This window comes from Xiphophorus maculatus, chromosome 10, assembly GCF_002775205.1.
Source record: "Xiphophorus maculatus strain JP 163 A chromosome 10, X_maculatus-5.0-male, whole genome shotgun sequence".
NCBI classification, from domain to species: domain Eukaryota; kingdom Metazoa; phylum Chordata; class Actinopteri; order Cyprinodontiformes; family Poeciliidae; genus Xiphophorus; species Xiphophorus maculatus.
In genome coordinates, this window is record NC_036452.1 from 23,287,481 (window position 1) to 23,304,238 (window position 16,758).

General features: G+C 44.1%; 1 protein-coding gene across 2 annotated transcripts in view; it reads right to left on the minus strand.

Moving 5' to 3' along the window:
* Positions 1 to 2,480: 2,480 nt before the first annotated feature.
* The window catches only part of bahcc1 (BAH domain and coiled-coil containing 1), an 81,693-nt gene continuing 67,415 nt past the window's right edge, over positions 2,481 to 16,758 (minus strand). For both annotated transcript variants that reach the window (XM_023341506.1, XM_023341505.1), the window contains exons 18-28: positions 15,370 to 15,537; positions 14,964 to 15,208; positions 11,930 to 12,101; positions 11,668 to 11,785; positions 11,205 to 11,280; positions 11,006 to 11,114; positions 10,798 to 10,920; positions 9,910 to 10,047; positions 7,942 to 9,362; positions 6,389 to 6,625; positions 2,481 to 4,923 (exon numbers count right to left, since the gene is read on the minus strand). In XM_023341506.1, coding sequence (XP_023197274.1) covers positions 4,714 to 4,923; positions 6,389 to 6,625; positions 7,942 to 9,362; positions 9,910 to 10,047; positions 10,798 to 10,920; positions 11,006 to 11,114; positions 11,205 to 11,280; positions 11,668 to 11,785; positions 11,930 to 12,101; positions 14,964 to 15,208; positions 15,370 to 15,537 — 3,017 coding nt within the window. In that variant the 3' untranslated portion in view covers positions 2,481 to 4,713. The remainder of the gene's footprint in view (positions 4,924 to 6,388; positions 6,626 to 7,941; positions 9,363 to 9,909; positions 10,048 to 10,797; positions 10,921 to 11,005; positions 11,115 to 11,204; positions 11,281 to 11,667; positions 11,786 to 11,929; positions 12,102 to 14,963; positions 15,209 to 15,369; positions 15,538 to 16,758) is intronic.

Consider the following 16,758-nt stretch of genomic DNA (forward strand, 5'->3'; position numbering starts at 1 on the left):
TTTGAACCGTTTATCTTTTCACCCCCTTAAATTTCCTCAACTTCTCTTCCATAGCATTGCATAAAACTAAAAAAATCTCTCAAAATGGATTCCCCAGCCCCTCCTTCTGCAAAAAAACACAATAAAAGCTGCCACACCTTCCTGCGACACCTTGACCCTTCACACACACGCCCACGCACGCATACACACAAATCAGCTTGCAGCATATTTGCTCTTACAACTTGAAAGCCTCTCTCATTAACCCAGAGGACACCCCCCCAGCCTACCATTGTGCCCATATCTCCTGCAGCATTCTGGGTAAAGTAGTTTAACAATGTCAACCAGATAAGCCCAATGCAAACCTGCTGATAAGGAGCCAAAAGACCACACTAAATGTCTGTGTGTTTTCAAGGCGTGGGCTGATTGAGGAGCCGATGAGGAGGATGTAAAAGACCAACAGGGAGCAGAATGGGGGCATATGCGTGTGTGTGTGTGTGTGTGTGTGTGTGTGCGTGTGTGTGTGTGTGTGTGTGTGTGTGTGTGTGGGTGGGTGTGGGTGTGTGTGTGTGTGTGGTAGGAGCGCTGCTTCATATCTTTGCAATAACAAACTGCCAAACGGCTAAAAGAGAACTGAACAAAGAGGTTGTAATTGAGTAAATGAGTAATAAGTAAATGTTTGTAAGGTCTTAATTTATGACCCTGGTCTGTTGGTCAGGCGCCTTTTTCTGAACCGACAAGTAAAAACTCAGCCGGTCGAGGGCAAAAAGGCAAACGTTTGAAGGAGGCACCGCCACTAAAAAAATCCACCAAAAGTGAGGTAAAGTTTACGTCGACACGGCAACGCAGCGTCTCAGCTTCCTTCGAGCCGTGCCATGAGACGGCCCGGTTGTTTTAGGTCAAAGGTACATGCCCCATAGATGATTGCTATGATCACAACAAGGGCTGCAGTTACAGTACGATAAGAAGGTGTGAATATGTCACAGGAAGTCTCAAGTATCACAGTAAAAGTGAACACTTTGTCCTGGAAGGTCAACACTCTGGAGGCCATAATCCCAGCTGGTCCACAGGCCAATACTGACGCACCTATTGCAGCGCGCTGTCTGATGAACATGTGGGAGCGGCACACACACAAAAGTATTCAAACCCCCAGATCAGGGGTCGTCACTCTCCAGTCTCCAAGGGCCAATGAGTTCCTTGCCCAACATGTCTAAAGGCCCCCACATACTCAGGTCTGCACGTCCTCAAGGCAGATGTCCTGTGAACATGTCCAGATAGAAAATATTCTAGAACTACACATTCAGTCCCGCTCTTATCCACCGGGGTTAAACTCTGTCCTTAGTTTTTACAAAATGTCCATGGAAACATCGCCGCACTTTTCTCATTTGACAATCGAGTGATGCTGGGTTGATGGAGGTGGGACCCATCCCATGATCGCTGGGTTGTCGGTTTGATCCCCCGCTCTGTGTGACTCCATCGTTGTGCCCTTGAGCAAGACACTTCACCCATGTTGTCTGCAGGTGGAGATCAGAGCTTGGTTTTATCACAGGTTATTTGTCTCATACCATACTGTCATGGTATCATGACAGGTTCAACAAAGATGGAGAAAACCTTTTTTTTTTAATAAAAGTTACATACTGCAGCTTTAATTAGATCTGGAGGAGCTGCAAGGATCAACTACTCAGGTGGAAAAATCTGTTGTCGTGACAACATTTGGTCGTGTCTTCCACAAATCCTTTACTTATTTGTCACAAGCCATATGTAGCCCTTTTTTAGCCTACATGGGAAACACTCTGTATGCTGGGGAACATGGTGGTGGCAGCATCATGCCATGGGGATTCTTTTATTAATATAAAATTACACACAGAGAGAAACTCTGTGTCATTTGAGTCCATTGGATTTTCTTTAGGGGTAGAAGTGGGGGGCTGTACACAAATGCACACCACACCTTTCAGATTTCTTCTTGTTAAAGTGACCAAACAGATTGAGACGTGTTCTAATGACGACACGCGGCGAAGTTAAAGGGGCTTGAATACTTTATGCGATGCTCTGGCCACAGTAAGTGTGTGAAAGCTGTGAGCGCAGCCTGAAAGCTGATGCCCCCCGGCCCCCCACCCCTCCACAGCTTTGTTCTATTAATGGTCCTGTTCCGTTTTTGTGTTGCCGTGAATACCTGACCCACCTGAGGAGCCGGAGGAGACTCCACATCCTGCCTCGCTCCCCCCTCATCAAACACCGCCAGATACAATTTCCCATTCTCTCTCCGCTCCTTCCCCTCCTATCAGACTGGAGCTACAGTTTCAAATTGCTTCCCTTCTTTTGAGCACCCCTCCTCCTGTCCCACCCTCACAGCCTCCACCTCTTTATTCCTGCTTGCTACTGCGCTCTGTATTCTCACGTCTGACGATGGCTCGGCATTGACGCACACAAGGCCGCATTCAGAGAGCACACATGCTGCAGGAAAGGCGAAAGGAAAAGCAGTTCAGACGCTTTCATTCTTAAGAATCCTTTTTTTTTTTAATGAAACGCAAAAGGCAATAAAATTAAGATAAATATTTTTCTTTTTGTACACAAGGAAATATTTTAGTCATATTTCCAAAGAATGACTGAAATTACATAATATATTTTCGTAGGCTATTTTAACCATACAAAGCAGGTTCCAGTGGGTCTAAATAAAGAAAAAAATCACACAATGATGCCCCCGCCCCAAACCCCACCTCCCGTTGAAATGTGATGATCAGAATTCAATCCAGTGTTTCTTAAAGAAAATACAGCTTTAAAAAAATCAAAATAAAAAAAATCAATTAAAGACCCATAAAAGCAACAGTTCAAAGCTGAGTTTCACATTAGGTTCCATTTAAAGCTTTTGCTTTGCAGTGTAACAGCAGAGATGCTGTTAAAAGTCAGTCAATCCTCAAAAAGGGGAAAAAAGGCATTTATGTTCCTCCTCCTGTACATCCTATACAACAAACAGTCATCCAGGCTTGCATAAACAAGAAGATGATGATTAAAAACAAAAGGAAACAAACAAAAAAAATGTACAGATATATTTTTTGGCAAAGCATGAATAAAAGTGACAAGAAGCATAAATTTTTGTGATTTGATCCTTTTCTCTTGTATTTTTGTCTCTCAACATCGTCCCATTGATTGGCTCTGATTGTCCTTCACGGTCATGTGATGCCATACTGGTTGCCATAGAGACCTCAAGTGCATCAGCTGGGTGGCGTGCGGACACCGTCTCCGCGAACACCGGATGAATGCGGACAGGACGAGAGGAAATCCCTCTGAGATTGCAGGGGTCCCGGTTTCAGAACTGATTGAACGTTTTTTTTATACTTTCTTTTTATTGTTGTTGCTTTTTTTAAGCTAATATGGTGTAGTGTAAAGTCACAGGTGCTTTGGTATGTTTCTTTTTGCTGCCAGATAAGTATCTACATTTTCCATAGGAACACAGGCTAAAAACAGGCAAGAACTGGATTTAATTTTTTTTCTTTTCTTAGTTAGTTAGTTTTTTGTTTTCAGGATCCAGGCAGAAATGCAGCTTTCTTTTCTGGTATTTGCTGAACAGAAATGAAAAGAAATGCACATTCTAACTCCAATAGATTAAAACAAGCAAAAAAAGAGAATAAAATAATTACTAAACATGTATAAAAAAGAGCTTTTTTAAAAAAAAAAAAATATCCCAAACACCTTTTCTACATATTTACTTTTTGCCTAGAGCTACAGCCACTAAGTCATCACATGGGTTGCAGAGTTTCACCCCAAACACACACCTCTAGTCCTATTCAGTGCATTTATACAGAAGGAAACATGAGCCCACTTTCTACCTCTGCAACAACCCCAGCCCCTGCTAGACCCCTCACACACACACAAAAACTCCCACCATCCCTAGAAAACTCTAAAATAAAAATAATCTCTGCAAAGGAAACCACATGAACATAAATTTATATATATTTATATATTTATATTTATATACTATGTACAGCGTGTTACTCTACATAAAATGCTGTACAAAGCACACACACATTCGCCCAGGCACACACGCACACACACCAACCCACACCCACACACACAGCTCAAATAAACAATCCTACTGCCTGCGCCCGGACAGGCGGATACGACAGAGACGGCGATAGAGAGGTATCGATGTGTATGGCTTCAAAGGAGGAAAACTTTGTTCGGCCTTTCGGTCGTTAACGACCAAAAACAACTAAAGTCGTCGAGCACTGAATCGATTATTAGAGTCTGATGACATCGTGTCGTCGCCCGACGTCACAAACTGTACAAACACAAGCACTGATAATGTGCATTAAAAGTTCATTAACTGTCGTCACAGTCACTCTGCAGAAACATATATGCATTTAAGTCCAAACTACAGTGTTTATTGGTCCTATCGGGGGCCTTTAAATAGCGTTGTCCGAGTCAGACTACATGTATAAGACCGTTACATCCATCCAAACCAGTGTGGTTTACAGCATGTCTCTCCTTAGCGTTGAGTCTCTTTGCTTCAGAAAGGCCTCCTGTTGGAATACTTCCAAGACGTTCCAATCCAAAGTACTCATGTTCGGTTGCCGCAGAGAAGGGTTGAAACTCTGGCCTGGGCCAGCCCGTTCCTCTGAACTACTGACTCACTCTTTGTCCAACAGAAGCAGTTCAATCCACGCAACCAAGCGTCATCTTGCCTCTGTCTAGAAGAACTCCAGGAGTCGTGTTGGATATCTGCTCCCGCCGGCGGTGCTACGACAAGATGACCATGCCGTCCGCGCTGACCAGCTGGCCCGTGGTGGGCTCGTAGGTTCCGGCCAGGTAGAACAGGTCGTTGGAGAGGCCGCCCGCCTTACGTTCACGCATCAGGTGGTCGTACTCCACCTTGCTGACCACTTGGCAGCGATGGGAGATGGTCTGCACATCGTTCTCATCCTCATGGCTTGACTGGTACAATGCGTTCTGCCAGAAAGACGACAGAGAAGGACAATGAGAACTCTCTCATGGAAAGCAAAACTGGAAGATTACATTTTCTTCCAAGACATGCGGCAAATGTTGCCAGGCCAGGAGTCGAACCTGTGACCACCAGCACGAGGACTAAGGCCTCAATACGTGGGTTGTGCTTTGTTCCAGCGCCATCACCGCACCCCGGAAGGTTATATTTTTGTACTCTGGTGGATTTGTGCAAAGTTTAAGACTTAAGGCTACCATACTTGGGTGAACTTCACTCTATGGAGCTCCAGGCGTACTTCAGGCAGACTAAAAGTGGACTTCTACCCGACACATGTGCTAACTCAATTTTTATGACTCAGGAAACAATGTTAAAATCAAATTGAGTTTTGTGCGACACCGAGCTGATAAGGTTGAGTGTTGGTGCAACTCGCAGCAGGACTGCCACTCTCTGTACACATTTATAGATGTGCAGTGACTTCCCTTGTGGACAAGACACTAGTTTGTCAAACTTGCTAGTAATCCATTCAGATTGTGGGAAATGAAGCAATTCATCATGAGAAATTTAGGTAATTGACTATGAAATTTCAACTGCCCGTGTTTCCAGTGGCCCACAGAATATGGTCAATACGCCCGACTATGTAAGACCCTTTACAGCTGCAGTATGTAACTTTTATTTAAAAAAAAATCTTTTTTACATATTATGTTATAACAGTAATATATGACAGATAATCAGTCATAGAGAACTGCTGTTAGTACGGCAGTTCTTCCAGTACTAACTGCAGAAATACACCACTCTGCCAGAAACAACCAATCACAGCTAAGAGGAGGGTTTTGGCGCTGCCAATCATGCTCGTGCTCACCCTCTCCAGCTTGCTTTTTGCTAAGCTATAGCTAGTTCACCACAACACAGAAAAATGCTAAGGCTAATTAGCATGGCCACCAGTGATGGCTCATAAACAGTTTTCTTGTAACAGTAAGTTGTTTTGCCACCACTAGCACACTGAGCAGCACATTCACAAGCCTAATCGACAGCACTGAGACCCTCCTCCTGGCTCCGATTGGTTGTTTTTGACTTGGAGTGGTACTTTTTTGTAGCACTGGGAGGAGGTGGAGGAGCTTGATTTTTTTTTTTTTGTTTAGATTATCTGTCTCATACCAAACTGTTACAATGCGATAACAGTTTTAATAGATATGGAAAACCATATACTTTTTAAATGTACATACTGCAGGTTTAATAGAAGGTGTTGCAGCTTAGCATGAACATTATATCCAGTCTGTGGTATAATCTACAGAAAACACTCCTTTTAAAACAATGGATTGTATGTCAGAAATACAAATGTGTACATTTTTCTGATCTAAAAATTAGAAATAATAATGATAGGATGAGCGGAAAAGTACCAATGTGGTATTGCATTGTTCTAAAAATACCACAAACTAGATGTGTAGAAAGGATCCTTGCACTTCCCGGCCTTACCTTGCCATCACGGTGTCGCTTCCCCAGGCGAGTTTCCTCTGGGTGGTAGAACCACTTGACCCTGACCACCATGCTGGAGCTCCACGACTCCCAGAGGCTCTCCACTCTTCCCACGTAGGGCAGCTGGGGTCGGCCAGGTGACAGGAACACGGCGCAGTCGCCGACACGCACCATCTCCTTGCCCCGCATGATGGCCTTGTAGAAAAGCTTACGGGCTTTACCCTTTAGACCTCTTCTCTGTTAGAGAAACAGCAAATAGCAGTGACTTTTTTTTCACCATGTTTTTTTTTATTTATAGCTCAGTTCAGCATTGCTTTGTTGAACACCAAATGTAGGAGGAAGTAATGTGTCTTTGCAATGCAAAACATAAATTTCTGCAAAAAAAAAACAAAAAAAAAACAACAAACAAAACAAAATGCCTGATTTACTTCAGTTGTTTTCAGTCAGTAAAACAGCAGGTTTGATTTTTGTAAGGGGGATTTCAGGTTCTTAGGAAAACTTAAATAGAAGGAACTCTGTTTTTGTTCTTAACCTCTTGAGTAAAATGACACATTTCTTGGGTCTAATAGAGGATAGAGAGTCCTGTAGTCTTGGCCTCTATTGTAGCAGCCTGGGTTTACACTAAACGCAGACATCAAGACTTTCTGCTACTGTAGCTGAGATATTAACAGCTTACAGTGGACCCCGACAGTTCTTGGTTTAGTATTTATCTCTGTGTGGATGTTTCTGTGGAACAAGAAAATCAGTCTATTTACTAATTTGATATGTAGAGCATATCTAACAAAATATATTTTAAAAATGCAGCTGGGGCAGTTGCTATCCCTTGTACAATGATACTTGACATGCTATCGACTAGAATTTGTAATGCAGCCAATCCAGGAGTGCTGGGGAATGACACTGATTGGTTGACCATGGACATTAGCTTTCCGCAGTAGTGGCAAAACAATTTCCATTGTGTGTATTCATACGTATTAAGGTGTATTTGGACATTGAACTATTAAAATAGACAACTATTAGCATTTTCAGAGTTCTCTCACGTCTTCACAGATTTCAGTCAAATGCAAATCTTCTGCAACCTTTTTACAGAACCTCACTTAAAAAGGTGCTTAAAATTAAACTAACTTTGAATGGAGCAAGAAAAATAAATGTTTCACCTGTTTAGACTTTAGTTGTATCAAAAATGTATTTACTTATCACACACCCATTTCAGCACATATATTGACAGAAAAAAAAAGAAAGAAAAACATAAATATCCATAAAAGTTTCTCATTTATCCAGTGGGCTTAAGTTCCTGAAACTCAACATGGCTTATTTCAGATCATCAAACTCAGAAAAGAGTTTGATGATCTGAAAGGTGGCAACACCTTTCAGATGTGTTGCCACCTTCTGAAAGGTGGCAACTCTTTTGCCACCTTTGAGTTTGATGGAAAAGAGATGGAAACTCTTTTCCATCAAACTCAGAAAAGAGTTTGATGGAAGTCTCTATCTTTCTAATAAACAAATTCCTGGATGCAAAAAACCTCTAGTAAAAAAAATACCACAAAATGCCATACCTGTGTGGGATTGCCAGACCATTTCCAGAGCTGGCGTCCAGGCAGCAGGGCGGCCATTTTTGGAAGAGGTTCAGGCGAAGACATCCTCTGCTTCTTGGTGGCTGCTGAGTCCTTGTTGGCTGGTTTCAGCTGCTGGCTGACAGGGCTGCTTTGGGCCTGATGGTGGTCGATAGAAGAACTTTCTTTCCTCTTCAGCTGCACCTTAGTCATTCTGTTGCTGACCATCATGCTTTCTTTGTACTCTTTCCTGTCTTCCGCTCTGTCGGCTCTTGCCTTCAATCCTCCCATGGCTACGCCAGCCTTGATAACGTAGCCATTAGGTGAAGTTGAAGCGGGGTTGGAGGTGGTGGGGTCGGGGCTCTGGAGAACGGAGTTGACGTTTTGCCTGTTCTTCTGTTTGTCCTGCTGGAGAAGCGCCCGCCGCAGCAGCACAGACGACGACTCTTCGTCAGACGAGTAGGAGGAGTCGTTGTCCGAGGAACAGAGAGAGGAGGAGGAAATGGAGCCAGACGAAGAAGAGGAGGAGGATGATGAGGAGAAGCAGATGGACGGACGGGATAGAAAACGACCGCCCCGATGGGATGAGACGGCTGCTCGTCTTCGTCTTGCTTCTTGACCATCGTCCTCGTCTTCTTCATCCAGTTCAGAGTAAGAGCTGGGGCAGTCGCTAGGGTAGTCCAAACTGTAGTCTCCACCTTTCACTCCAAGTCCTGCAGAGGGAACATCTTTCCCGAGAGGCGGACTGCCCTTCCGAAGAGTCTCGGATCGAGGCCTGGAGCTGCTTTCCCTTTTCTCTCCCACCTTCTTGTCATGTTTTGCCAGAAGAGAAGGTTGGATGTACCGTTGCGGTACAGTAGATGCCAGGCCTTTCACTCCTCTCCCTCCTGTTCCTCCAAACCGAAGCAAGGCTTTGCCATTTTTGGTTTTGGGGGAAGTCACTCCTTCGTGGTCTAGCTTGACTAAGAAGTGTTTTCTGTCACGTCCACTCAGAGGTTTGCGGCTCACTGCTGTCGCAGCCATGGTAACGGATGAGGAACAAGGCGAGTCCCGGAGGCCCATGGAACCCATGGCGGTGACCGGTCTCCCGGCTACGGAGGCTCCACCGTTCCCAAAGGTTGAGTAGCCATTAGCGATGCTACTGAATGAGTCAACCTCGAACGTAGTGCCAAAAATGCTTTTAATAGGGGTTGGTGGTGCTAGAGAATGTAGGGCTGGTCGGTGAAACAAGCCCAAGTCTCTCTCCCTAATCTTCTTCTGGGTTTTACGGGACGTCCCATTGAAGAGGAAGAAGTCCACTGGTGGTCTCTTTTTGGGCATGGACCAGTTCAACAACGGAACATTTCCCTTCATCACAGAATCGGTTGCTGAGGTTGATGAGTTGGCTGTCTTTGGCACTGAGTACGTTTTCTTCGGCCTGCCAACTAAAAGAAAGGAATGGAGACGGGGGCTGAAATCAATAAGGAAGAAAATCCTAAGGGCAAACGTTGATTAATTATGAAACTAAAAGCTTTGGTGAAACTTAATCTCTATCTCCTTGATCTTCACCTAGTTTCGACAGATCCATTACTCAGACTGCAACAAACCTGGTAAACCTGTCTTCCTCCCCCAGGTTTATTGTCACTCTTAGTTCGCAATGACTTGTGATGTTAGCTAACTTTACAAAGCAGCCTTATGAAACTCTGTAAAGCCATGATTTATGTGTTTTTTATGGAGGGTAAATAAAAGGCGGCAAAAAAGTCATCTTAATTTATGAGGCCTTCAGTTAATAAAGCTGCTCTGTGCTCGCCTGTGACCTGAAGGCATTCGATAATTAACAAACAACTGAAACTGTAATGTTTTTTCAGTGAATGCATCTCAAGGACCTTTAGACTACGTGTAGGAGTTAAAATAGCACTGGATTGAAAATAACTAGTCACTATATGGCAAATAGGCTGTTGGAAAAGCATTGATCATAACCAAACTATGTACCTGGCCTTTTTTCCTGGGGCTTCCCTCCTGCCTCCTCATTGGCTAGTTTCTCTGTCGGAGTGTCTTTCTTCTCTGCCGTAGAGCTTCGCCGACCCCGATGGCCCGGAGAGATCAGCAGAGCTGGAGATGGTTCTGCACCTGGAACATGAAACCACATCAGATTTCTCTCACACACTCTTCAAAATGGGGAAAACAAAAACACACACTAATTACGTAAGGTCCACAGCAGTTGATCTTCCAGAGCCAGAATTCGGCAAGGACAAAGCTACCTGCCAAAATTCGCTCATATCTACAGTCAGAGCAAGAATTTAAAAAAGTTATGAGTGAGGATGATAAGGGAGCTACAGAATCTCCAACACTCACAGAGGGTCACCAGGTTTTTATAACAACAGTCAGACACTATCGTCATGCCAACTGGTTGCTTCTGAGCCATGCCAAGAAACTGACTTTCCTGTCCTACCATCACAAATGCAAATAAGAGGTGTTCCATGTACTTTACAGGGACTTTAACTAGAAGCTTGTACTTTGGTCAGCTTAAACCAAAGTTGAGCTTTTTGGGTGGCTGCATTGAGGACCTATGGGCTCCATATTTGGGCCGCCTGGTCCAAGCGGTTGTCTGTTATTTTTAGTAAAAATAACATCTACCAGAAACCTGAAAATTGAGCATCTCTGGGTGCTTTAGGTGGATTTAAAACAAAATCCAAATCAATTTAGAAATGATCACAAGGCCTCTTCCATACCTTGTTAGCTAAAGACGGTCGCACTAAGTTAGAGCAACAGAGGATTCAGTAGTTGCGTTGCACATGATTTCATGTAACAGTGATGTCTTTGTCGTTTTTTCCCCTGTGAATTAAAAAGTGCAACAATTGCTCATAACTCCATACTTACAGCGGATCTGGTATCCAGGAGGCAGAAGTCTGATGTTTACAAGGGAAATCCTTCCTCGGTCTCCATCATCAAACTCCACCATCATGCTCCCTTCCTTCTCCTTCTCCTCCTCACCCGGACCTCCTGAAGGGTGGACACAGACGTATGAGTTTCAGGAACAGAGTGAGGCGGTGAGAGGACAGAGCGGTTGTCTGCAGGTGCGTCTCACCACGGTGGACGTAGCCAGGGTAAAGGCAGCGAGAGCGTTCGCTCCAGTAAGCACACACTCGGGTTCCCTCCGTCAGGATAACCTCCGTCTGGGGTCGCACGTCTAACACCTGGAAGCAAGCACACACAAAGCTTTCAGGAAGCAAATAAAAAAGCTATTCATAAAATAATTTTAAGAAATGCGATGTGGTCTGACTCACGGCTTCTTGTAGTAGCTGCTCCAGCGAGTAGATCCTTGGCCGATTTCCCCGTTCCCCTTCAATGACGACACTGAATCTGAGAGAAGGAAATTGTAATTATGCAGGAATGTATACCAAACTGTCATTTGAATTTGTAAACGATTTTCAGAGCTTAAAGAGCAACGTGTGTTGTGAAGGCAGGAGTTTTGTGACTTGCAGGCATATAATTATTTTTTCTATTAGCAGATGTGTTGGCATGTGCTGCGGCGCTTCCCAGCTTTGAAGTCTTTTAACGTCCTGTTTGCCCCGTTCTGATCACTCTTTATGCTGCCAGACCTTCATACCTTGGGCATGACTATGTTTTTGTTTGGACTATGGCACCCAAATAGGCTCAGTGTGTCACAAAATTGTGGAAAAAGGCAGTGAAAATCCCTTAAAGATTGTGGGTGTGCTGATGAACGATGGGAGGAGAACACGCTCGTACATGTCGGGCAGGTCCAGGGTTTGAACTGACGCGGCGTACAGCAGCTCGTCCTCCTTGGATATTAGGATCTTCAGGCCATCCACCAGCATCTCTTTACTCAGCACACAGTTTGGCAGCGCTGCAGACAGATGATGTGAAAGTTCAGGGATTGATGGTGGAGATAAAAAGAAACAAAGACATTCATTTCAGATGGAGTTGATGAATTGTAACGTCTTAAAGCAGGGACTATAAGTCGGGTACAGAGGCATGCATTTATCCTCACCTGGTATTCTGGAAGGCATGTTGGGGGGCAGATGGGACAGGGACTTCTCCTTCTGCCTGTCGTCCTCCTCATCCTCCTCTTCCCCTTCCGAGAAACTGCTCTCCCCATCCAAGTGAAAACCTTCATCAGCCGTAAAGCTCTGCAGGAGCCTGCTCACTCCGTGACCCTTTTCCTGACCGGAGGGGAAACAGGATGTAAACGGTAAATGACCAGTACAGAGCTTTATCAAGTCCAGAGGACCCCGAAGTGCTTTGCACTATAAGTCATTCACCCATTTGTGCACACATTCGCACAGTGATGGTGTAAAATAAATATTGTCCAAGGACACAACGACAGAGCCGGACAGTGAGGGGATCGGACAGGCAACCCACCGATTGCAAGACGAACTCCTACCGCCATCGTCACCATCGACATCAGTCTGGGAGAAAGCAGAACACGGCTTTGCTATATACCAGAGTTTCCTCCAGCGTATTACAAGAGGGTCACCAGGCTTTACTTGCCCACTCCTACCAGTCTAGGGTGGTTTGTTTACTTTATGTGCAGTTTTTCATACAGTAAAGATGGATTAAGCGGGTTTATAGTTGATGCATTGAACTGGGCGCCGTTCCTGTACCCGCCCGCTGGCCTTACAAGCTATTATCTTCAAATTATGATGCCTGCTTGTGCACCTCTGAATTTTTGTCATTTCAAACATTTCTAAACACAAAAACATGATGGTCTGCTGATGGACTGCCCTAGCACCCCTACCACCGAGGTTCTGGGAGAAAACCTGCGTACGCAAATGAGTCGACGGAAAAGGGACCTTCAGGTGAGCAAACCTGGTCTGTTCCAGTCAGATTTGACTAACGCGGTGAACACATCGGTGAGGTGTAACCGCCTGGACCAACACCACCAGTAATATGATGCTTCAATTAGCCCCTGAGCTGTTTTCTTCCCCCTTCATTCTGCGCAGTTCACTTGAAGGTTTGAGGTCACAGTCAGTAATAACTGCTGCCCCTGATCAGACTAGGTTTCAGGCTTATTGCTACATGACGCTTTACTTCAGGTGGACACACACACACACACACACACACACACACACACCCACACACACACAGTACACACCAGATCCTACCCATCTCTACACCGGTTTGAGCTGGTCTGTCTAAAGATGACAAATGAGTGATGATGAAAAGCCAGCTCACCCAACAGGTTTCTGCTTGTATTTAGACTTTCCAAAGACCATAATAATCTAAGTGAGATAGTGTGTGTGCGCGTGTGTGTGTTGGAGTTTACCACACCAGGAGACCGTATATTTTAGTGACAGAAGTTTCATCACCAGAGGGCATGAAGGATTATTTCCCGTTAGTACCGCCGAGTGTGTGTGTGTGAGTGTGTGAGTGTTAGCATGCATGGGTGTGTGCAGAGTTATGGCCAATGATTATCTTCATATTCCTCTGTTTGGTTTGGAGTTATGTGTTTTTGGACATTCCCACATGATGACTCAAAGGGACTGAAACCTCAGGGCATTTCAGATGAAGGTAAATATAGGTGCCTCATCGCTGCTGCTCAGAGAGAATGAAACAGCCTCTTCACACAAACCACATTCCAAGAAATATTCTAGAATGACTAGAGACGCACCAGAAAACCGTCTGGCAGACTGATCTGCCATGATCAATGACAAGCTGTTTGGAAACTCAAACGTCCTGCATTTTTCCAAACAGTAAAAGCACCAGTAAGCATGACTATGCTACCTTAGAAAGTACAAGACTTAAAGTTAGGTATTTTCATTAATTTTAGTATTTAACAATATTGTGCAGTTATACAATTTTTTTGCAAATGTACTTAGAGAGTAAGTGAGAAGCCTATTTTTATCCTTAAGTCACAAAAAACAAAAGTTTAGGGGAACACAGAGATGCAAAAACCTTTTTAAAAGGAAGATGTATTTCTACAACATATCTACGGTTGGGGAGCAAAGTTGCCTTGCAACAAGAAGTTTCTGGGTTCAAATCCCAGCCTGGGGCCTTTCTGCATGCAGTTTGCATGTTCTCCCTATGAAGGCATGAGTTCTCTCCAGATACTCTGACTTCCTCTCGCAGTCCAAAAACATGATTTAAACTGCGTCTGCTCCACCGCGGCACAAACTCCGCAGGGAAACAAACTCTTTATAGTCGATGACGGCGTCTACATTACTTCTGCCAAAATTTAAGTCGATTCTCTTTTTTTTTTTGCCTGTACTCCAGAGCAAGTGTCAATCTACAAAGATCACACCGCACCAACAAGAAACCAAAGACAGACTATGTTTTAGATAATGGGTGGACATCTTTAGGCTGCAATGGAGCAAGAGAGAGCAAGACTTACAGTAGATAGCATGAAGGCTCAAAGAATGGCAGTAAAGTTGCTGTTTGAAATTGTTGCATAAAATGGGCCCTATAGCTCAGATATAGGGCTCATCATTAATTCAATCAATGATTGCTCGAGACAGAAAGACTAGAAACAATATTTAGAATATTATTGATTATAGTCCCAAAAGTTTTACATGCCTAAGCATTCTCTGGAAGAGAAATCAGAATTGGTCAACGCTTTAGAAAAATTGAAGATCGAAAATTGTGTGCAAAATCTGGTGCCTCTCTAATGAGGACAAATCTATAGAACGAACAGACATTTATTTTTCGTAGTATGTGCTATTAGAGGGAGGTGTCACTGTTAAGCTACATGATCGTCAAACTTCCTGACCGGGTGTGGTTCACCTCAGTGCCTTTAAGTGAGCGCTTTTCAAAAGTCCTTCATGCTATTCTGCCTCCCGGCGTTTATTTAGATGAACAGAAAGCCAAAGGGAGTAACCTCTCATGACTCACCCCTCTCCTTTCTCTCTTCATGACTCTCTGACAGCTGACATTTCTGTTCATACTCTGTTGTTTTTAATAAGCGTCCACTAATAGCAGTTAGACCTCACACTTTTATATATTAGTTATAAAAATGCGCAGACTTCAACAGATACATATAATTGCTTCGGCTCCGTCCGTGTTAACAGAGCCCCTGTGTAAGGCCTCACCTTCCCTCTTAAGCTCTGTCCTGCAGAGGTCTTCCTCTCGTCGTCTTTGATGAGTCTCTTCGCCTCGGTCAGAGCTCGCTGGTTGCTGTGGCTCTCTCCAAAGTTGCAGCCTATTGATGGCACACCCCAGCTGGGGAGGGAGGCTTTAGTAGCCCCCATGTGGTCCGGATGTCCCCTGTCCAAGTTGCTGAAGTTTGGCTGCCTGGCTGCACTCCTCTGCTGCATGCATGGGAAGCTTCCCAGACCTGAGGATGAAGAGGGAATATTAAAGAAGGTAAAGATAAGTTGCAGTTACTTTCAGGTTACAAAGGTGTGATTGTGGACAAGAAACTGAAAGAGAGAGTGCGGAGTTACGTTACAGTTTCCACGTAACTCCTGCAAATTACGAGTAAATGTAATCTCTCACCAGGAGGTCCAGGCCTCTTGCTCCTGGCTTTCAGGCTTGCTTGGAGCTTGGAGGACTGAGCTGAAAAGGGAAATGTCCCAGCGGAGTTTGCAAGAGCTTCTTTAGAGGATGAGGTAATCTTGATGTCACCCGCTTCGTCTTCGCTGTCGTCACTGCCAACCTCCTCCTCTGTGAAATGTCAGCATCGGAGCCATCAGTCAGAGAACCTCCAGTGACTTTTACGTGAGCATTGCTAACAGCCAGAGCGTCTCTACAACATTCGGGCCTCGGATGTTTTATGTCAAAAGCCAATCAGATTTCATCACTGATGTATTCTGGCTAACTTCTGTATTCTGTATTTTTCCAATTTTATAAATCACCAGTTTTAAGTGTTTAAACTGACTTGCACCTAAACCATTAAGCAATTTATACAGAAATTGCAGGGCAGCCTTAGATCTACCAGAGTGGCTTTTAACAGGAACTGTAAGGTTCCCTTCTGTAGAAACACTTTTGCTCAAAGTACTCTCTCTCTCTCTGTGTGTGAGAGGATCTGCGATTTGGAACTATTACCAGCTTCAATATGTTCAGAACACCTGCTATGATTGCTTTGGGAGATTCGAACCTGGAACAGTGTAAACAGTTCCACCTCTGTGCAGCCCAAACCTGATGCACATCATTTCCTTCTTTAAATGTTGACACTTGCAGTTAAGTTGTAATTTCAATCTGTTGTTGATTCTTTACAGTAAATGTGTTCCAAGGTCAGTTATAAACTACATAGTAAAGAGCGAGGCAAAAAATATTTAGTAAATGAGAAAGAATTTTGCTTTCTGAGAAAAAGTAGCTTTTGATTTGAAAGTCTTTCTTACCGTATCAGTAAGAGAACAATAGCTGTTAGGCCTAGAGAGAGGCATCCATGAAGCTACAGCTAGCATAAACAGATAATTATAAACCATCTACAGGGTTTTCACCAGTGATTACATGAGGTAAAGATAGTTCATGAAATCTTGTTCCCAGATCCAGAATCTAAGTCTTAACAGCACGAGTCAAAATGAAGTCTGAAGTCTTTATTTTTGCAACTTCAGTGTGACTCGAGTACCAGTCTGAGACTAGAGCCACCATTTCTTGTGTGTACACACAAACAGATTGTTATTGGCAGCTGAGTGTCGCTGACTGGTGGGGATGTGAGGGGGGATTTGTGTTTTGGGTGTCAACACTTCTCAAACACATTTGTCACTTACACAGGATTCTCGTCAACACTTCGCCCTACACCCATACATATCCCACCTGGTCCTGTTGCCAAGGCAAGGTGCATTGAATTCTTGAGTTTCCCCAAAGTTTTACAATCTCCTCATCAGCCCTTCCTACAAAAAGGTCCATACCAGGGTGGATTTGATGGTCTTGTCAACTCAA